Below are 22,384 nucleotides of genomic sequence, written 5' to 3' on the forward strand. Positions count from 1 at the left end.
GTGTTTTCTTCTCTTAATACCCTTTTCCCTTACTCACTGAAGATTTTTGTTAAGTGTAGGATAATTTGCTTCTAGAAGAGTTTTTTTTTGTTGTTGTTGTTATTCTCTTTAACAGAATGAGCAATATTTGCAATATTGAACAAATTTTATCAGATTTGTTGCAACACTTTTCCTAAGGATGAACACTGGATAGATTTCTAAAAGAATGTTTCCTCCCTCCCTTTTCTTCCCCCTCGCAAAGGATATTGTAAGACCTAAAATATTGCTTCAGGGATTTCAGGTTGTTGGTCAGTATATAACAGCAATAAGACAACTAGACCATCTTTTCTTTCTCCTCTTGGTGTACCAAGTTTATTTCCTTTTTTAAAGGAGAAATTTGCAAATGTATAATAGCACGTTTTCAAACATATTATTTAATTTAATACTTTCTACTATTCAAATGAATTCTCACATTTTTGTACTTTCCTTTGAAATAAACTACAGACCGGGCCTCTTGCAAGAGCCTGAAGAAGTTTCCCTGAGGTCTGAGCATTCCCATAACCTGCCTTCTCTTTCTCATTTCTGAACTCTGGCCTGACCTGTCACATTTTCGTAGATTAAACCAACTGTGATAATGTGAATTGTGGCTGAATTTTGATCTCAATCTATCTGACCAAATTTCAACCAGACATCTCAGGGCATTCTGCTTCTCAAGGGAACTTGAGTGACCTTCACCCATGCTAAACCCAGTTAAAGTACAAAGAGAGTCAGAATGAATTCCCATTTCTCTAACATTAATTTTCCATTCTATTTTGGTATACCTTTGGAAGCTCTGTCTTTGTCATGTACCAAAATTTAATTTATTAAAAAATTCAATGAATCTTTCATTAAGCTAAGAGCAGCTAACAGCAATTCAAGGCTATATGCCCAGTAGAAGTTCAGTTCTTATTAATTAACAGTAATGAGCAAAGACTTCCAGTACTGATTCTCATTGACATAATCTCAGCAATAAAATACTTCTCTTTGGTTTTCTTTTCCTTCCATATTAATACTAAAGCTTTCCTTGAATTCTGCCCTTATATAATGTTATCTAGGGGAAAACTTGGTACTGAGCTTCTCTTATAACACTGGAAAATATTATCTGCTGAAGACAGATGGATCAAAATCTCTGGCTACTAATTTAAAATATGTATTTTTTTTTTAGCACTTTTCAATTCCAAGGAGATTTACAAGGATTAACTAGTTAATCTTCCGATCTTCAGTAAGTAGCATTAACCTCAAATTATAGAGGCTCAGGGGAAATGCCTCAAAGTCTCATGCCAGATAAGAATCTGAGGATTTAGATACCTGCCATGTTTCTGCATTACAGACTATAGTGTGAATTTTTACTGGTGCCTCCATGTGTGAGGATGTTGATGTCCCAGAGAGTTTTTAAACTTGATGTAGGGGGTTTTTTGTTTGCTTGTTTTTTGCTGTTGGGGAAGAACGCTATGAGTCCCTCAGATGCTGGTGTAGGCTCACTGACTCACCAATTCAAGGATTTGGGGCCTGTCATGTATCTCTGTTTTACAGATGAGAAAAATGACTCTCAAAAAGGTTAAGAGAAATGTTTACTTTGCTAACCTTGTAGGGCTGCTGGGAGGGGCAAACAGATGGCGTGATAGCAATACTCAACAAACTCTTCATTGCTATATAGTTGTACATTGCATTATAATTATTCTAGTTTTATTTTATTTTACTTTTGAGATGGAGTCTCGCTGTTGTCGCCCAGGCTGGAGTGCAGTGGCGTGATCTCGGCTCACTTCAACTTCTGTCTCCTGGGTTCAAGCAATTCTCCTGCCTCAGCCTCCCTAGTAGCTGGGATTACAGGCGTGTACCACCACGCCTGGCTAATTTTTGTATTTTTAGTAGAGATGGGGTTTCGTCAGGTTGGCCAGGCTAGCCTGGAACTCCTGGCCTCAGGTGATCCACCCACCTCGGCCTCCCAAAGTGTTGGGATTACAGGTGTGAGCCACTGTGCCCGGCCTGTTCTTATTTTATATATAGCTTTATGGTACTTATATCGTTTACTGTTATTTGAAGCATTTGCTGCATGTAACTTGAAACTTTTTGTATTTACTTTAGAGCATAATTTAATAAGGACATGTGCTTCTTAGATTCTGTCCAAAAGGATTCAGTTGGTGAAATGCCAGAAATAATCTCACTGCATCATGAATTCTGCTGTAAGAAAAGAACCTGAAGCCAAATTACAGTAGAGCACAAGGCTAGGACATTGAAGATAAAGTTAAATGATAGTTTCTATCTTTGCCCATGTTGCCCAGTCTGGTTTCGAGCTTTTGACCTCAAGTGATCTGCCCGCCTCGGTCCCCGAAAAGTGCTGGGATTACAGGTGTGAGTAATTAGGCAGTAGTTTCAGAAACGTGAATTGGGACTGGGAACAGTGGCTCATGCCTGTAATCCCAGGACTTTGGGAGGCCAAGGTGGAGGGGATCACTTAAGGTCAGGAGTTCAAGGCCAGCCTGGCCAACATGGTGACACCGTGTCTCTACTAAAAATAAAAATAAAAAAATTAGCCAGGCCTGGTGGCGTATGCCTGTAATCCCAGCTAGTCAGGAGGCTGAGGCAGAAGAATTGTTTGAACCCAGGAGGTGGAGGTTGTAGTGAGCCGAGATGACTCCACTGCACTCCAGCCTGGGTGATGGAGTAAGACTGTCTCAAAAAAAAAAAAAAGAAAAAGAAAAAGAAAAAAAAATTGAATCTGAACTGGTCTAAGGGTCTTCCTGGATATTTTCTCTCATTCTCAGATGGCAGCAGACTCAAAGAATAACCATAGGGTAGCACTTTCTGGTTGCTGTATGTGAAATAGTTGCTCAGTTGTAACATTCTTTGTAATGCCTATGGAACTTGCATATTCATTTCTTTTCAGATCTAAAGACAGTAACTGTATATCAAGGGGTGTGTGTGTGTGTGTATCGTGTCTCTAACTCTGCATACCACCTTACCTTACCCTTATCCCTTGAAACTAGTACAGTAAATTAATTGCCCCATGGCTGCTGGAGGACCCAGACCTGGAGATGCGTCAAAGTGGGGTATAAGAAATTCCTAGAAAGTTTTCATTAGTATCTGTCAGGTTCACTTTGCAGGATTTTAATTGCTTGTTTCTCCTAATGAGGCTCCTGTCTGTCTTGGATTCCTGGTCTACGCCTGCCTTGAACTCTGAGGTTCCTCAGCTTGCTACTGTAACTCCTGACTTCTGCCTTTTCTGACCTCTGGTAACTGCTTACTTCTTATACCTTCTTTCATGTACATGGATGTCTGATCTATTGTGATTTCTCTTTGTTTCTTTCTATTGTTTAAAACTGCAAAAATGATGCCTATTTTTACATACCCCTCTAAACATATAGTTTTTAAAAATGAGATTTCATTCTTCATATTATTCTGCAATGTTCTTTTTTTCCCCCTTACTAGTCTATCTTAGAGCTCTTGCCATATTTGTGCATGTAAATCTACCTCATTCTTTTCAGCTTTTACATAGAAAATGCTTGCAACATATACAACAGCAGGGAAAGGAGACAGTATCTGTGATACCGAAAGAATCATTCAAATTTCGAAGATAAATATTACAATAGAAAAAACCAAAGTCTTTAAGAAGCAATTTGTAGACAAGGCAAGAAGTGGAAAAGGCCAGTGCACATCTAATAGGATGTACAGTCTCACTAATAAGCAGGGAAGTACAAATTTAATTAATGTTCATCTGAAAATTTAGAGACTATCCATTGCTGCAGATGGCAAAAATAGGTAATCACTCCTACTGTTAGTGAAACTTTTAATTTTTATAGACTACTTTGGAGGACCACATTTTAGTGTTTATCAGTTTTAAATATATAAATCCTTTGCCCCAACAATTCCCCCGAGGAATTTATTCCTATGCTATACTCAAATGAGTGTACAATACACAACAAAAATTATGGCAGCATCATTTAGAATAAAAAGTGGAAACAGCCCAAAGTCTGCCCATATCCATAAAGGAACTGCTTAAGTAAACAATGGTATACCCCCAGTATGCCATGGTAATTCTGTGTAGAAGTTGGATTCATTTGGATCTGTCAACTTAAACCATGTTCCTTGTGGAGTTTGCTAGTTTATTGACCTAACTTGTAAATTATGGAGGAATTTGCTAAAATATTGATATCTATTTCATGCAAAGTTATAGCATTCAGTACAACCGTAGAATTGTATCTGGGATGCCATTAATCTCTAGCATATTAGAAACAAGGCCTATGTCTATTTATTTTTATTTTTTGAGAAGGAGTCTTGCTCTGTCACTCAGGCTGGAGTGCAGTGGCATGATCTTGGCTCACTACAACCTCTACCTCCCGGGTTCAGGTGATTCTTCTGCCTCAGCCTCCTGAGTAGCTGGAATTACAGTTGTGCACCACGATGCCGGCTAATTTTTGTATTTTAGTAGAGATGGGATTTTACCTTGTTGGCCAGGCTGGTCTTGAACTCTTGACCTCAAGTGATCCACCTACCTCAGCCTCCCAAAGTGCTGGGATTACAGGCATGAGCCACCGTACCTGGACAAGGCCTCTGTTTAAACTTGCTCCTTCATTTATCTTACAAGCATTTTTTGTGTCTTACAATGTGCCAGAAACCAGGGATAGAAAGATGATGAAGACAAAGTTTTTGTCCTGAACTCACAGCATGGGGGGAGTGATTAGTAATCAATAAACATAAACTAGTGCACAGAAGATGTAGGTGAGAACCCACAGGAAGTGATGTGAAATTTGAATGGGGAAAAGGGGATTTGGGGAATTGCCATGTGCCTGACTTTTGAATTTGGCCTTGAAAAAATGAACTTGGTTTTGCCAGCAGGAGAATAAAGAAAAGGACATTTGAGGACACAATCCAAGAATTCTTGGAATGTGCAGAGGGCAAAGGCACAAAAAAGCACCGTGACATTGTGAGTTTGTGGCATGTGTGTCAGATGCACGGATGAACACTGGCGCAGGAAACCAGACAGCAGGGCCCAGGCTGGTAAAGATTCCTATATGCCTTTGTCCTGAAGACCTTACACAGGAGAGGCACAAGATCAGCATTTTAGCAAAGTGTTAGTGGTCAGTGGTCTTGAGCAGGCACAGCCGCCACCTGGAAGGTCATTGCAGTGGCCTGTTTGAGAAGTGTTGCAGGCCTGAGCAGCAGCTGTGAAAGCAGAGAAGGGAGGAAGGGTAGGGACTTATTAAGACAATAGAATCAGCAGGAACTGATGACCAAATCCAGAGGGATGAGATCAAGGGAGGGAGAGGAATGAGTGGGGAAGGGGAATTATGTTGGTTGAACTCTAGAATGAATTAGATGGAGCAATTAGAAAGAGGTTGCAACTCCTAAGCAAAATAGGGACTAAAGGAAAAAGAATAATCTTGATGTCAGTTTGGGACATGGTGACATGGATTGAGGAATAGGCAATATGTCTAGTTAGTGGGTGAAAATATTGGACTAGTGAACCAGAGGGGGATCAGGGCTAGTCATCTAGGTTTGTTGAGCTCCCTGCATGCTAGACACAGCTGTAGAGAGCCAGCAAGATGGTCCAGGAGAATGCATTTTGCAAAGAGAAGAGGCTCCCTTGAGGAACATGAATATTCAAGGAGAAGATGGGCGGCTAGAATATAAGCAACATGAAGCAGAGATGTTTGTCTCTTCTGTTGATTGATATGTGCTAGGCACACGTTAAATAATTCTTAAAGAAATGCAGGGTCGGAGGGAGATAAATTATCCAAGGAATCTGAGAAGGAATTATCACAGATAGACGAGAAAAACAGGCATTAAGCGGTATTGCCAAAATCAGGAGAGCAAAGGAGAAGAGATTTTCAAGGAACAGGGACTGGTGAAGAGTACCACATGCCGCTGAGAGGTAAACGTTGGGGAGGTCTGGAGACTTTCTTCTTCTTTTTTTCTCCTCCCTTTTTTTTTTCAGTTATACTTTAAGTTCTGGGATACATGTGCAGAACACGCAGGTTTGTTACGTAGGTATATATGTGCCATGGTGGTTTGCTGCACCCGTCAGCCTGTCATCTACATTAGGTGTTTCTCCTAATGCTATCTCTCCCCTGGCCCCCCACCCCATGACAGGCTCTGGTGTGTGATGTTCCCCTCCCTGTGTCCCTGTGTTCTCATTGTTCACCTCCCACTTATGAATGAGAACATGCAGTGTTTGGTTTTCTGTTCTCGTGTTAGTTTGCTGAGAATGATGGTTTCCAGCTTCACGTCCCTGCAAAGGACATGAACTCATCCTTTGTTATGGCTGCATAGTATTCCATGGTGTATATGTGCCACATTTTCTTTATCCAGTCTATCATTGATGGGCATTTGGGTTGGTTCCAAGTCTTTGCTACTGTGAATAGTGCTGCAATAAACATACGTGTTCATGTGTCTTTATAGCAGAATGATTTATAATCCTTTGGGTATATACCCAGTAATGGGATTGCTGGGTCAAATGGTATTTCTGGTTCTAGATCCTTGAGGAATTGCCACACTGTCTTCCACAATGGTTGAACTAATTTACACTCCCACCAACAGTGTAAAAGTATCCTATTTCTCCACATCCTCTCCAGCACCTGTTGTTTCCTAACTTTTTAATGATCGCCATTCTAACTGGCGTGAGATGGTATCTCATTGTAGTTTTGATTTGTATTTTTCTAATGACTAGTGACAACAGCTAGAATAGACAATTGGGATCTAATTAAACTAAAGAGCTTCTGCACAGCAAAAGAAACTATCATCAGAGTGAACAGGCAACCTACAGAATGGGAGAAAACTTTTGCAATCTATCCATGTGACAAAGGGCTAATATCCAGAATCTACAAAGAACTTAAACAAACTTACAAGAAAAAAACAACCCCATCAAAAAGTGGGTGAAGGATATGAACAGACACTTCTCAAAAGAAGACATTTATGCAGTCTGTAGACTCACTGAGCAGAGTTTCAAGAGAACAACTTCAGCTGGGTGGATGGGGTATGGTATGGAAAGAAAACATGTCAGTGAGTAGAGGAATAAGTAGGGAGTAAGACAGCAAGGATAGTGTGTGAGCACGGGAAATAAGCCTTATTTGGATGATGGGAGCGATCTTGCCATGCTTGCTACACTGAAATAATACACCAAAATCTATCAGAGTCTGCTTTGCTGTGTGCCAGGCGTTCTTGATGTGAAATCCCCCAGTCCAGCGGCCTCAGCATCACCTGGGAACCTTTTAAAAGTGCAGATTCTCAGTTCTTATCTAGACCTTATCTAGTCATAAACTCTGGGGGTGGGCCGCAGCACCGTGTGTTTTAATGAGCCTTTGGAATGAGTTTGAGAACCACTGGCGCTGTGACATAATTTTGAGAAAAATTAGCACAGTTGGGTTAATTTTCCTCTGAAGAGTTAGTTTCTGAGAGCGTTCTAAAGCTGGAAGCCAAGATTTACAGAGCAGAGAGCAGGAGCAATGAAGCTCTGCCCTCCTGCCTGGAATGCAGCTGCGGCTCAGTTTTCTTGGTGCAGATAGAAAGAGGAGCCAAGTGGCCTCATTCCCTTACTGAGCCTCAAATTTCCTGTTGCAACACAAAACATTATTATCTAAGGACATGCTTTGCTTTTTTTTTTTTTTTTTTTTTTTTTTTTTTTTTTTTTTCTTTTTTATTTTTTATTATACTTTAAGTTCTAGGGTACATGTGCCTAACGTTTATATCATGTATAACTCCCCAATGCAATCCCTCCCTCCTCCCCCCTCCCCATGATAGGCCCCAGTGTGTGATGTTCCCCTTCCCGAGTCCAAGTGATCTCATTGTTCAGTTCGCACCTATGAGTGAGAACATGCGGTGTTTGGTTTTCTCTTCTTGTGATAGTTTGCTAAGAATGATGGTTTCCAGCTGCATCCATGTCCCTACAAAGGACGCAAACTCATCCTTTTTGATGGCTGCATAGTATTCCATGGTGTATATGTGCCACATTTTCTTAATCCAGTCTGTCACAGATGGACATTTGGGTTGATTCCAAGTCTTTGCTATTGTGAATAGTGCCGCAATAAACATACGTGTGCATGTGTCTTTGTAGTAGAGTAATTTATAATCCTTTGGGTATATACCCAGTAGTGGGATGGCTGGGTCATATGGTACATCTAGTTCTAGATCCTTGAGGAATCGCCATACTGTTTTCCATAATGGTTGAACTAGTTTACAATCCCACCAACAGTGTAAAAGTGTTCCTATTTCTCCGCATCCTCTCCAACATCTATTGTTTCCTGACTTCTTAATGATTGCCATTCTAACTGGTGTGAGATGGTATCTCATTGTGGTTTTGATTTGCATTTCTCTGATGGCGAGTGATGACGAGCATTTTTTCATGTGTCTGTTGGCTGTATGGATGTCTTCTTTTGAGAAATGTCTGTTCATATCCTTTCCCCACTTTTTGATGGGGTTGTTTGTTTTTTTCTTGTATATTTGTTTGAGTTCTTTGTAGATTCTGGATATTAGCCCTTTGTCAGATGAGTAGGTTGCAAAAATTTTCTCCCATTCTGTAGGTTGCCTGTTCACTCTGATGGTAGTTTCTTTTGCTGTGCAAAAGCTCTTTAGTTTAATGAGATCCCATTTGTCAATTTTGGCTTTTGCTGCCGTTGCTTTTGGTGTTTTAGACATGAAGTCCTTGCCCATGCCTATATCCTGAATGGTACTACCTAGATTTTCTTCTAGGGTTTTTATGGTATTAGGTCTAACATTTAAGTCTCTAATCCATCTTGAATTAATTTTCGTATAAGGGGTAAGGAAAGGATCCAGTTTCAGCTTTCTACTTGTGGCTAGCCAATTTTCCCAGCACCATTTATTAAATAGGGAATCCTTTCCCCATTTCTTGTTTTTGTCAGGTTTGTCAAAGATCAGATGGCTGTAGATGTGTGGTATTATTTCTGAGGACTCTGTTCTGTTCCACTGGTCTATTTCTCTGTTGTGGTACCAGTACCATGCTGTTTTGGTTACTGTAGCCTTGTAGTATAGTTTGAAGTCAGGTAGCGTGACGCCTCCAGCTTTGTCCTTTTGACCTAGGATTGTCTTGGCAATGCGGGCTCTTTTTTGGTTCCATATGAACTTTAAAGCAGTTTTTTCCAATTCTGTGAAGAAAGTCATTGGTAGCTTGATGGGGATGGCATTGAATCTATAAATCACCTTGGGCAGTATGGCCATTTTCACGATATTGATTCTTCCTATCCATGAGCATGGTATGTTCTTCCATTTGTTTGTGTCCTCTTTGATTTCACTGAGCAGTGGTTTGTAGTTCTCCTTGAAGAGGTCCTTTACATCCCTTGTAAGCTGGATTCCTAGGTATTTTATTCTCTTTGAAGCAATTGTGAATGGAAGTTCGTTCCTGACTTGGCTCTCTGCTTGTCTGTTACTGGTGTATAAGAATGCTTGTGATTTTTGCACATTAATTTTGTATCCTGAGACTTTGCTGAAGTTGCTTATCAGCTTAAGGAGATTTTGGGCTGAGACGATGGGTTTTTCTAAATATACAATCATGTCATCTGCAAACAGGGACAATTTGACTTCTTCTTTTCCTAACTGGATACCCTTGATTTCTTTCTCTTGCCTGATTGCCCTAGCCAGAACTTCCAACACTATGTTGAATAGGAGTGGTGAGAGAGGGCATCCCTGTCTTGTGCCAGTTTTCAAAGGGAATTTTTCCAGTTTTTGCCCATTCAGTATGATATTAGCTGTGGGTTTGTCGTAAATAGCTCTTATTATTTTGAGGTACGTTCCATCAATACCGAATTTATTGAGCGTTTTTAGCATAAAGGGCTGTTGAATTTTGTCAAAAGCCTTTTCTGCATCTATTGAGATAATCATGTGGTTCTTGTCTTTGGTTCTGTTTATATGCTGGATTACGTTTATTGATTTGCGAATGTTGAACCAGCCTTGCATCCCAGGGATGAAGCCCACTTGATCATGGTGGATAAGCTTTTTGATGTGCTGCTGAATCCGGTTTGCCAGTATTTTATTGAGAATTTTTGCATCGATGTTCATCAGGGATATTGGTCTAAAATTCTCTTTTTTTGTTGTGTCTCTGCCAGGCTTTGGTATCAGGATGATGTTGGCCTCATAAAATGAGTTAGGGAGGATTCCCTCTTTTTCTATTGATTGGAATAGTTTCAGAAGGAATGGTACCAGCTCCTCCTTGTACCTCTGGTAGAATTCAGCTGTGAATCCATCTGGTCCTGGACTTTTTTCGTGGGTAGGCTATTAATTGTTGCCTCAATTTCAGAGCCTGTTATTGGTCTATTCAGGGATTCAACTTCTTCCTGGTTCAGTCTTGGGAGAGTGTAAGTGTCCAGGAAATTATCCATTTCTTCTAGATTTTCTAGTCGATTTGCGTAGAGGCATTTATAGTATTCTCTGATGGTGTTTGTATTTCTGTGGGGTCGGTGGTTATATCCCCTTATCATTTTTTATTGCGTCTATTTGATTCCTCTCTCTTTTCTTCTTTATTAGTCTTGCTAGCGGTCTGTCAATTTTGTTGATCTTTTCAAAAAACCAACTCCTGGATTCATTGATTTTTTGGAGGGTTTTTTGTGACTCTATCTCCTTCAGTTCTGCTCTGATCTTAGTTATTATGCTTTGCTTTAATAGAATGTGGCATTCTGTTTATTACAGGCCTGGCATTCCCTGTTCTTTTTTTCTGTCCTTAAAATGCCATCTGATATTTTAATTTTTGGTATGCCACATGAGTGCAAACCGAAACAGCTCGAGATTCGGGCAGATGTTTCCCCTGATACAACTGCAAGTTTATCAAAACATTTGTTTTTGTTCTACCAGGTCTGCGAGCTGGATATTATCTTTAATTTTGAAAAGGCTTACTTCATCCTGGACGAGTTTATAATAGGTGGAGAAATTCAGGAAACATCCAAGAAAATTGCTGTCAAAGCCATTGAAGACTCTGATATGCTACAGGAGGTCAGTACAGTTTCCCAAACCATGGGAGAAAAATGATGATAATGATGATAGTGTTAATAATTATAATATTAACCAAGACTTAGTACTTACTCTGTGCTGGGTACAGTTTCTGAATTATTTATATGTATTAGTTTATTTAATTCTCACAACAACTTGAAAAGGTAGGTGGTGTTGTTACTCCCACTTTACAGATGAGTAAACTGAGACACCAAGAGGTTGAATGACCTGCTCAATTTCACACAGCTAGGAAGTGTGGAATAGAGATTTGAACCCAGGTAATTGGGCTTTAGAGTCTTTGCTCTTCACGTTTGGCTGAGCTTTGGAGTGCAAGAGTCCTTCACTGCCAAAAAGGTATCAAATACTTAGTGCTATTCTTTTCAAGAATAATTTTATGAGATGTATAAAAAGACTTTCATTAAAATACTTATACTGCCCTGGGAAAGGAGAATAGCAGTACGTTGTTATTGTGTTTGCCAGGGATATTAAAGCTTTATTATTGAGCATGGCATTTATCATTTTAATTAAAATTTCTTACACCTTTTGGGAAGGCTGTGTGTGTGCTCCTGTCTGCATAAAGAAATTGGGAACACCATGGCTTGCTAGCCAAGGTGTAAATGGGCCCAGAAGCATCCATTTGGTACTGTCCTGGACTCTGGGATTTCTATATAAAATAAAGTGGGAATGTTCTTTTAGAAGCAGCACAGATTTACATCAGACTTCCTCAGGGAACTTACCTACATTAGCCTCTTCATTCCTCCCAGGATACTGTGAGAAAGAGCACTTCCCCCCACTGACCTCTGCCCTCCCAAATGAGATGCTCTGAGGGCCTGGGTTCCATCCCAGCCCTGCCACCTCTAGATTCTTCTTCCCACAGCCTCCGTGGGTCTTCCCATCTTCCTATTTTCAAATAAATAGGTCAAGAAGATCCAGAGCATTGTAAAGTACCTTTTTAAAATTGGCATTTGGCCGGATGCAGTGGCTCACTCCTGTAATCCCAGCACTTTAGGAGGCCAAGGCAGGCAGATCACTTGAAGCTAGGAGTTCAAGACCAGCCTGGCCGACATGATGAAACCCCATCTCTACTAACAACACAAAAATTAGCCGGGCATGGTGATGGGCGCCTGTAATCCCAGCTACTCGGGAGGCTGAGGCCGTAGAACCACTTGAACCCGGGAGGCAGAGGTTGCAGTGAGCTGAGATAGCGCCACTGCACCACCTGGGTGACAGAGCGAGACTCCATCTCAATAAATAAATAAACAAATAAGTAAAACTGGCATTAAAGCTATTTTTTTCTGCTATTTGGAATAGGGTGATTAAATTAACAAAATACCATTAGGTGTGAACTCCCAGCAACTGGTTTGGTGCATCTTTAGGCTGATTACTTGCTCCCGCCCAGCCAGGGGATCAGTCCTCTGGTGAATGGATGTGGAGGGAAACATCTATTTGAGTGGGTGCCGTAAGCAGCTGCGTGTGCCCATTAGAAGGCCAATGCATTCATTACCAGAGGTGTCTCACCTCAGAAAATGCATTTAAACTCCAATGTTGATTTGGCCGTCTCCAAATGCCACAGGGAGGAAAACTTTACAAGGTATTTGAGAAATCGGTGGTTTGGAAATTTCACAAAACAGTGTTTCATAAAATATACTGGGAGCTGGTGGCAGGTAGAGGGGGCGGAGGTTTTTTTAACTTCAGGACCTCAGGGTCCTGACTGTGGAATCTCCTCACAGGAGAAACAGACTTTTTAACGAACTCTTTGGCACTTCAGTAATGAAAGCTGAATTGAGGGCCGAGACACACCGGGGTTAATTTGAAATCCTCTCAAATTAGGAAACAGGTTGTCATAAATGTGGTGTTGCTAGTTCCATTTAAATGTAGGAATTAGGTATTTCAAGAGTGAGCTCTTTTACAATTAAACGCTCATTGGTAGTTCATGTTCCTGGTGATTGAGTGGAGGGGCTTAATGGGTAGGTCTCAGGGGACCTTGCATTTGGCCCCGGTGTCCCTATTGTGAGCAGGCAATGTCATGGCCACCCTCTCAGTCTCTTCTGTGGCATTAACAACACTTGCCAAATACAGAGAGTGTTCTTAGCCTTCTCTTGGGCTCTGGTATTCAGTGAAGTGAATGAATATTTTGGGGAACTTGTTGAAAAACGGACTTTGTATATCTTGCCTACTGAAGAAGTTTAAACTGGATAGGAGCCAGCAATATACTTGCATCAAGGAAAACAATTACTGCTTTTTTTTTTTTTCCTGTGTTTTGGACCCAGTCCTATATTTGTAGTAACTGAAGGTTAAGGGAGGCCTTTGTGACATTGCTTTAGCTGTGAGAACAGCTGTCAATCTTCAGTAGCCCCTAAGACTTTTTTCTAACTCCTACTTAATAACAGTTTCTTAGAATAATAATAACTTTTAAAAAGCTACACCTGCCTGCATATTTAGTAAGAAGACACATAGTCTCCAATCTCCAAATCCTCAAAGCTTATTCTGAGTGTGTGGTGGCTAGAGGTTGATAAGAGGAAAAGAGAGGAACTGTTTACTTGGTTGTGAATACTTATTTGGGGGTAACAACAATGTGGACAATGGCACGAAGTTATTAGAAGGAAAATTAAACCCTCTGGCAGGGCGTGGTGGCTCATGTCTGTAAGCCCAGCACTTTGGGAGGCCGAGGCGGGCGGATCACTTGAGGTCAGGGGTTCGAGGCCAGCCTAGTCAACATGGCAAAACCCCGTCCCTACTAAAAATACAAAAATTAGCCGGGTGTGAGGCTGCACATCTGTAACTCTAGCTACTGGGGAGGCTGAGGCAGGAGAATCACTTGAACCCAGAAGGCAGAGGTTGCAGTGAGCCAAGATTCTACCACTGCACTCCAGCGTGGGTGACAGAGCAAGACTCCATTTCAAAAAAAAAAAAAAAAAAAAAATGCTGGGCACAGTGGCTTCTGCCTGTAATCGCAGGACTTTGGGCCGAGGCGGGTGGATCACGAGGTCAGGAGTTCAAGACCAACCTGGCCAAGATGGTGAAACCCTGTCTCTACTAAAAATACTAAAAATACAAAAATTAGCGGGACGTGGTGGTGGGCACCTGTAATCCCAGCTACTCAGGAAGCTGAGGCAGGAGAATCGCTTGAACCCAGGGGGCGGAGGTTGCAGTGAGCCGAGATCATGCTACTGCACTCCAGACTGGGCAACAGAGTGAGACTCTGTCTTAAAAAAAAAAAAAGAAAAAAAAAGAAAAGAAAATGAAACTCTCAAAGGCGATAGTGGTCATTAACCACAGGACTTGCAATACGTGGGAGCAACAAACAGTACATGTTTTACCCCGACTAACAGCCTGTCAAGAAGGGGGGCTCAAGGCCAGGTGCGATGGCTCATGCCTGTATTCCCAGCACCTTGGGAGTCCCAGGCAGGAAGATCGCTTAAGTCAAGAGTTTGAGATCAGCCTAGGCAACATAGTGAGAACCTTGTCTCTACAAAAAAATGATAAAATTAGCCAGGTATGGTGGTGTGCACCTGTAATTCCAGCTACTCAGAAGGCTGACGCAGAAGGACAGCTTGAGCCCAGGGGTTTTGAGACCAGCCCAGGCAACATCGTGAGAACCTGGTCTCTACAGAAAGTAATAAAATTAGCCAGGTGTAGTGGTGTGCATCTGTCATTCCAGCTACGTGGAAGGCTAAGGTGAAAGGATCACTTGAGCCTGAAAGGTTGAGGCTGCAGTGAGCAGTGATCACACCAGTGCACTCCAGCCTGGGCGAATCTTGGAAAAAAGAAGGGAAGGGCCAGATTGTGTCTCACGAGCAACAGGATACCATGTGCCCTTGTGTGGATGCATGCGAAACTGGTAGGTGCACCCCAACACTGTCACCCTTAAAAGCGTAAACCATGTTAATAGCTAAGCCAAACCACAATGCTGTAGGAAGTCATAACATGCAGTGTACTAGATGCATAAGAAACATCACAGAGCTAGATGTATCCAGAAGAGGCCCCAAGATACAGACTCCAGCTCCTGTCTTGCAAAGGTAAGGGTAACCAAGATTCTGCCAGCTCTAAAAGTTTGCCCCAAACCTTTAAAGTGGCAAGCTCAAGAAAATACCATCTTTTACCTTATTTGTTTACATAGCTTGAGTAACAGCCTGGCTGGGCTCAGACAGGGCAGCCAGTGTGGTGTTTAGCAGACTGAGTCATCTGATGATGTGACTAGAGGCCACTGAACCACAAAGACAGGAAAGTGTCATCTGCAGGCCCCTCTCAAGGCTTCAGGCAGGGCCTAGCAATGCCCCCATCTGGTCATGGGTTTTTGTCAACTTTGCAAAAGTAAGATATTTTAACTGCAAAAAGGACATAGCCATACAATATAATATATGATAGAGGAGTGTCAATTAATTAATGAAAATAGCAGGCAACTGTTTTTTATTTTGTGATACTTGTCATCTTCAAAATTCATAATCTGTGGTCATTTCTTTTCTCATTCTAAGTACACTTTATACCTGATTTTGTATTTGTAACTTTATATTCCCATGTAAATGGTGTAAACTCTGGATTCCACAAAACCAGCATGGCCCAATGGCCTGTATGATCCCTTTGCTAAGTTACAAGATCCCACGGGCAGCATCTGTAGAGAGGTACAGGACTGTCTCGGCCAATGCCCACTTAGGAGGTGAGAGCTTTGTTGAGCAAATGTGGATGACTGAACACAAGTATTTTTTGGCAGAGGAACTCTGGGATTCTAGATAGAGCTGGTGAAAACCAGTTAGAAAACCTCCTTTGAAGGTAAGGGCAGATTTCTAGCCCTGGTATCTCCTGAGCAATCTTGCTCAGCCGGTAGCCTTGGTCTCTTCAGCCCATGTCAGTCCGCATATTTCCCGGCAGGTTCGTATGATTCATCTACCCTGGGGTTTAAACTTAAGAGTGAGTTGAACTTGGATTGCTAAATGAGCAGATGGTGACTCAAATGAAAGAGGCAGGTTGACTTTTTGTCCTCTTGAGCTTTCTTATTGATTCAACCTGAGGCCCTGGTGTGACACAAATATATATGTTTAAAGTAGGAGAACGTGCAAGAGAAAGCCCATCTGTCTTGAATGGTATAGGACTGGCAACATTACTGTTAACTTTGAACTCTACATGTAATTGTGAGTCTGTTCAAACATTCTTTTTTTTAATGCTGAAAAAAAATATTATGGCTTTGGGGCATGTTAGCAAACTTAGTAACTGATGGGCAGTATGAAAAGAATGAGATCACATCCTTTGCAGGGACATGGAGGGAGCTGAAGGCCATTATTCTGAGCAAACTAGTGCAGGGACAGAAAAACAAATGCTTCATGTTCTCACTTAAAAGTGGGAGCTAAATGATGAGAACACATGGCCACATACAAGGGAACAACACACACTGGAACTTTTCAGAGGATGGAGGCTGGGAGGAAGGAGAGGATCAGAAAAATAACTAATGGGTACTATGCTTAATACCTGGATGACGAAATCATCTGTATGACAAATCCCCATGACACACATTTACCTATATAACAAACCTGCACATGTACCTCTAAACTTAAAAGTTAAAAAGAAACATAATTTGTATACTTTGGGAGGAAGCCTTTGAAAACATATGGCAGAAATTATATATTTTTTCCTGTGAACTTGGTAGAGAAGTAAAGAAATTCTTAAGAATTTTGGTCTGTTTGTCTTTTTTGTCTTGACAATATGCATAATAAAGATGCTCTGCACAATATCGGTAATGATACATGTGTTATACAGATATAATTCAGAATTCTCTAATACAGGTACCTGGATGTGGTCTTCCTGATCATTTTAGCAAGCTTGTTTATCTTCAGTCAACAGTGATATCTTGGCAACTTTGCTTTAGCATTTCTCTCTCTCTCTCTCTTTTTTTTTTTTTTTTGAGATGGAGTCTGTCACCCAGGCTGGAGTGCAGGGGCGCAATCTTGGCTCACTTTAACCTCTCCTCCCAGTTCAAGCAATTTGCCTGCCTCGGCTTTCTGAGTAGCTGGGAATACAGGTGCATGCCACCACACTTGGCTAATTTTTGTATTTTTCATAGAGATGGGGTTTTGTCATGTTGGCCAGGCTGACCTCAGGTGATCTGCCCACATCAGCCTCCCAAAGTGCTGATATTACAGGCATGAACACCACACTGGTCGAGCATTCCTCTTATCAGACATTCCCTTTATGATCAAGCTTAACTTTTTCTCAGTTGAATACTTAATTCCAGTTCCATATGGATATGTATACAAATTATACTCAAACTTTGATTAGAATGCAAAGATTTTATGTCCAGGTATCCTTTTGACAACTTGTTTTCAACAATGGCAAATAAATGAAAGAATGCAGAAGATTTCACAGTCTGGGGAAGGATGTGACTTCAAGGGAAAATTGTTCTAATTTATTGTTCGCTTTCAGACAATGGAAGAATACATGAATAAGCCTACATTTTAACTGGAAATCTACTTGAAGACTCCAGCACTACATGTTATGAAGCTGTAAATAAGCAACGCCTCGCATCCGGTTTTTTGATGGAGCCTCAGGCACCATGCCAAAAATAATTTAAAGGGATTCTTTGTTAACTAACAAAGTTAAAGTTGTTTAACATATTTATAATTACTGTGTGTCTGTATTATTTAAAAAAAACAAAGAAAAAAAAGTATGTGTCTGTATTATACTGTATAGAGTACTTGTAGCTCTAAATGTTTCCAGTAACTACCACCTAACCCAAGCGACAATATTTGTAATGTTTTAACTCCATGTTATATTTTTAAGCTAGTTTAGATAAATTAGATGCAATTTTTTGTTTTGCATTTGATCCTCTACTGACAGGTTGAAAACGATATTGGAATAATCCATGATTTTGAATGTAAAGTATATATGATGTCATTAATACATTTTCTAAATGTTTAGTTTTTTAACTTGTATAATAATTCAAAATTATGTTAATAGTGCAGAGTTTATATGTAATGCTAGACATTTTTCATACATTTAATAGTACTGTAACTGCAATTCACATACAAAGTGTCTGATTTTAATGTGCTGAATTCATTTTTTTTTTCAGAATTGGGATTAAGAAAATAACCAAAGAGTATAGAACTTAATAAGTGTTTTTGATGCCTTAGAAGCTGCTATCTTGACTGAGGTTTTAATTTATCTTTTAACTGAATATAAGGGACATTCCAATAAGGTTTTCTACAAACTATATATTTATAAGATTTATAGAGACCTAGAGATACAGTGTCTATGACTTCCTTTATTATTCTAAAATAGTATAAGAATGAATAACAAAGCAATAATAATTATTGCTACTATTTTTTAAAATTCATGTTCCAAGCACTCTTAGATGCTGGAAATGTCATTTCAAATATGTTTTAATGTATCTCTAATGCATTTGAAGACTTATTACGTGGCTTACTTAGAGCATTTAAGATTATCATGGCCTATGTGGTAGATTCTTTTCCTCCTTTTTTCTTTTCTCACCCTTTCCTCCCCAAGGAAAAGATTTGCTGCTGATCATTGTTACTGTAAATATATCACATTTGTGCTTCCTGGAATGAAAATTCTGTATAACCAGGTACTAACAGTGATCTAACATATTACAGGGAAATAGCTTGTATGCTGGGTGCAGTGGCTCACACCTGTAATCCCAGCACTTTGGGAGGCCGAGGCAGGTGGATCACTTGAGGTCAGGAGTTCGAGAGCAGCCTGGCCAATATGATGAAACCCCATCTCTACTACAAATACAAAAATTAGGCCGGGCGTGGTGGCTCACGCCTGTAATCGCAGCACTTTGGGAGGCAGAGGTAGGCGGATCACGAGGTCAAGAGATCGAGACCATCCTGGCCAACAGGGTGAAACCCTATCTCTACTAAAAATACAAAAATTAGCCGGGTGTGATGGTGCATGCCTGTAGTCCCAGCTACTCGGGAGGCTGAGGCAGGAGAATCGCTTGAACCTGGGAGGCAAAGGTTGCAGTGAGCTGAGATTGCGCCACTGCACTCCAGCCTGGGCGACAGAGCGAGACTTTGTCTCAAACAAACAAACAAAATAATTAGCTGGGTGTGGTGGCAGGTGCCTGTAATCCCAGCTACTTGGGGTGCTGAGGCAGGAGAATGGCTTGAACCCAGGAGGCAGAGGTTGCAGTGAGCCAAGATCACACCAGTGCACTCCAGGGTGGGCAACAGAGCAAGACTCTGTCTCAAAAAAGAAAAAAAAAAGAAAAAGTAAAAGCTTGTAGTATTCTGTCTTGCTGCCTGCTATTTGATGTTTTACCTATGCATTTTCAATGTTAGCTTTGAGGTCTGGTATCATTCATATTAGAGTGGTTTGGGACCTCCAGTGATTTCCTAGAAGAGTATGTTTCCTATTGGATTCTTTGGGAGATCCCATCTGGTAGACTTTTAGAGAACCTGATGGAAAAATATTCTCTTTAGTTCATCTCAGTACACATATTTAGGGAAAACAGCAAAGCAAGCAGGAGAACAAAGGGAAAAATTCACCAATTCCTCAATATAACCATTATTCAAAGCGAATAACTCAGATTAGCATGTAATATAATCATTAGGCTTTTACTATCCAATATTTCTTCAAGTTACCATATAATTACAATTATGGCATCAGCTTGAAGTTTATCATGTATGATTGATCACTCTGTTTACTTTAGCTTACCTTCAGTTTTGTGGTTTAACTTTTTAATGCAGTAGAATTCTTTCTTTTCTTTTCTTTTTTTAGACAGAGTTTCGCTTCTTGTTGCCCAGGCCAGAGTGCAATGGTGTGATCTCAGGTCACTGCAGCCTCCGTCTCCTGGGTTCAAACGATTCTCCTGCCTCAGCCTCCCGAGTACCTGGTATTAATAGGCATGCACCACCATGCCCAGCTAATGTTGTGTTTTTAGTAGAGTTGAGATTTCTCCATGTTGGTGAGGCTGGTCTTGAACTGCGACCTTAGGTGATCCGCTCCGCCTTGGCCTTCCAAGCTGCTAGGATTACAGGCATGAGCCACTGCCCCTGGCCGAATTCTTTATTTTTCAATACAATTTTGTAAAGATGGACCTCATGTAAATCCATCACAGTTTTTCCAGTTCTTTTGAGATTTGTCACCATATTTGGATAAAGGTATATCTTGAACCTCACTCAAATATACTACACATGTTCTGGATAATTCCATATTAGACACTCTAGCTATGGACAGGGCTTCTCAGACTTCATATCAGTGTCAAACATAGAAAGTAAATGTGTCTTGTCTGGGCGAGGTGGCTCATGCCTGTAATCCCAGCACTTTGGGAGGTCAAGGCAGCAGATCACCTGAGGTCAGGAGTTCACAACCAGCCTGGCCAACATGGTGAAATCCTGTCTCTACTAAAAATTCAAAAATTAGCCAAGTGTGGTGACGCACGCTTGTAGTCCCAGCTACTCAGGAGGCTGAAGCAGGAGAATCACTTGAACCCGGGAGGCAGAGGTTGCAGTGAGCTGAGATCATGCCACTGTACTCCAGCCCAGGTGACAGAGTGAGACTGTCTCAAAAAAAAAAAGAATGAAAGAAAGTAAACATATTTATATGGCACAGTGGGGTAAATTTGAGGGATTTTAGGGACATCTTATATGGGCCAAGGCTAAAATAATCATTGTGTTTTCTCTATATTATATAATTACCATAAAACTACCAAGGGAAAGGAAAGACAATAAATGTTAAATTTCTATAAAACTTTCAAAATAAAATGTTTTAGCATTTTTTAATGAGGAACTTGGTGTGTTTTCATGAATATACTTTTTTAAAGTCAGATTTATGTTTGACATCGCTACTCATAATTCCTGGTGGTGTCTCTTTAATGCGACCTCTTTCTTTTCTTGGTACCAACCAACAAGAAGCAACTTCAAAAGTAAGTGGTGGCGAATGGGAGAAGAATGTTTCCTGCTTTTGTTCCTACTGACTTTTCTCATCATTCACTTAACATTTTGGTAATCTGATTTCTTTACATGTAATCAATGATGTGATCATTTTTTAAATCTAGTGACAGCTCCTTTTCTTTCATTAACAAATGTAAAATTGACAGTTCTTGTGATAAAGCAAATGGATTTTTGATTCAAACTGTTTTTTCCATATCAAGCCTCCAAAAATAATGATAAAGCTTTGGTCAAATGTATTGTTCTAATCTTTTTTGAGACAGAGTCTCACTCTGTTGCCCAGGCTGGAGTACAGTGGCGTGATCTCGGCTCACTGCAACCTCCGCCCCTGGGTTCAAGCGATTCTTGTGTCTCAGCCTCCCGAGTAGCTGGGATTACAGGTGTGTGCCACATGCCTGGCTAAATTTTGTATTTTTAGTAGAGATGGGGTTTCACCATGTTGGCCATACTGGTCTTGAACTCCTGGCCTCAAATGATCTGCCCACATCGGCCTCCCAAAATGCTGGGATTGCAAGCGTGAGCCACTGTACCCAGCCAGTGTCTTCTTTAGAATTCATATTATAATACCTATGAAAATCATTGGTGAACTGTGTTTAATTCCACCTTTCTGAGTTATAGTCAATACATTTTACTGGTAAATTTTACCTGATAATGTACTTATTCACAATGGTCCCTGAAAATTTTTGATTAAGTTCATTCAGATGGTGGGGAATATGAGTAAAGCAAGCCAATAAATATTCTCCAATAATCTGCAAAGGAAGACAATTAATTTTTTTTTCAATTCTTATTTTAACTCTTGACAGAAGTTTACCAGTAGACCGTGTACTTTGGTATTAAGCAGCAATAATCTATTTTGTCACATATTGCTAAAAACAGAAAGGTCTGTAACATCTAGGGCTGCCTTTTTTTTTTTTTTTTTTTTTTTTCAGTCAAGGTCTGGCTCTGTTGACCAGGCTGGCGAGCAGTGGCATGATCATGGCTCACTGCATCCTTGAACTCCTGGGTTTAAGGGATCCTCTCACCACAGTCTCCCAAATAGCTGGGACTAAAGGCATGCACTGCCATGCCTGGCTAATTTTAAAACTTTTTTTAGAGAAGCTGGGGGAGGGGGATGTTCTCCCTGAGTTCCTAGGCTGATCTCGAACTCCTGGGCTCAAGCGATCCTCCTGCCTTGGCCTGCCAAAGTATTGGGATTACAGGCATGAGCCACCATGCCTGACCTTCTCAGGCTTTATTCTCAGGCTTTATCACCTTTTGATAGAACCATTTAATGTGGAATTCAGTCCTACACAAGAACTTTCGATAAGTTCTTCATGAATAAGCTCACACATTAACTGAATCTCAGCATCTTTTCCTTGCATCTGTGCTATCACATAATTTATGCAGTGTTTCCATTACATTTAACTTATTTAAAGTGTTCATTTACTATTTTGCTTACTAGTTTGTTTTGCAGCTTTACAGAATAAATAATGTTTTAAGCATTTCTCTTCAGGGTTTCACAGTTATTAACTAACAAGGGTCGATTAACCTGA

At 40.6% G+C, this 22,384-nt stretch overlaps 1 protein-coding gene across 3 annotated transcripts in view; it reads left to right on the forward strand.

Moving 5' to 3' along the window:
- Positions 1-22,384, forward strand: part of AP1S3 (adaptor related protein complex 1 subunit sigma 3) — a 99,782-nt gene that overhangs the window by 62,244 nt on the left and 15,154 nt on the right. For 2 of the 3 annotated variants that reach the window (XR_004441557.1, XM_033230061.1), the window contains exon 4: positions 10,816-10,953. Coding sequence is in view for 2 of the 3 variants with exons in the window: in XM_033230061.1 (XP_033085952.1) it covers positions 10,816-10,953 (138 nt within the window). In the remaining variant the exon portion in view is untranslated. Of the gene's footprint in view, positions 1-10,815; positions 10,954-17,364; positions 17,584-22,384 lie in introns of those variants that run through there. The other variant, XM_033230060.1, reaches the window with a different exon arrangement.

This window comes from Trachypithecus francoisi, unplaced genomic scaffold, assembly GCF_009764315.1.
Source record: "Trachypithecus francoisi isolate TF-2019V2 unplaced genomic scaffold, Tfra_2.0 Lachesis_group13, whole genome shotgun sequence".
NCBI classification, from domain to species: Eukaryota; Metazoa; Chordata; class Mammalia; order Primates; family Cercopithecidae; genus Trachypithecus; species Trachypithecus francoisi.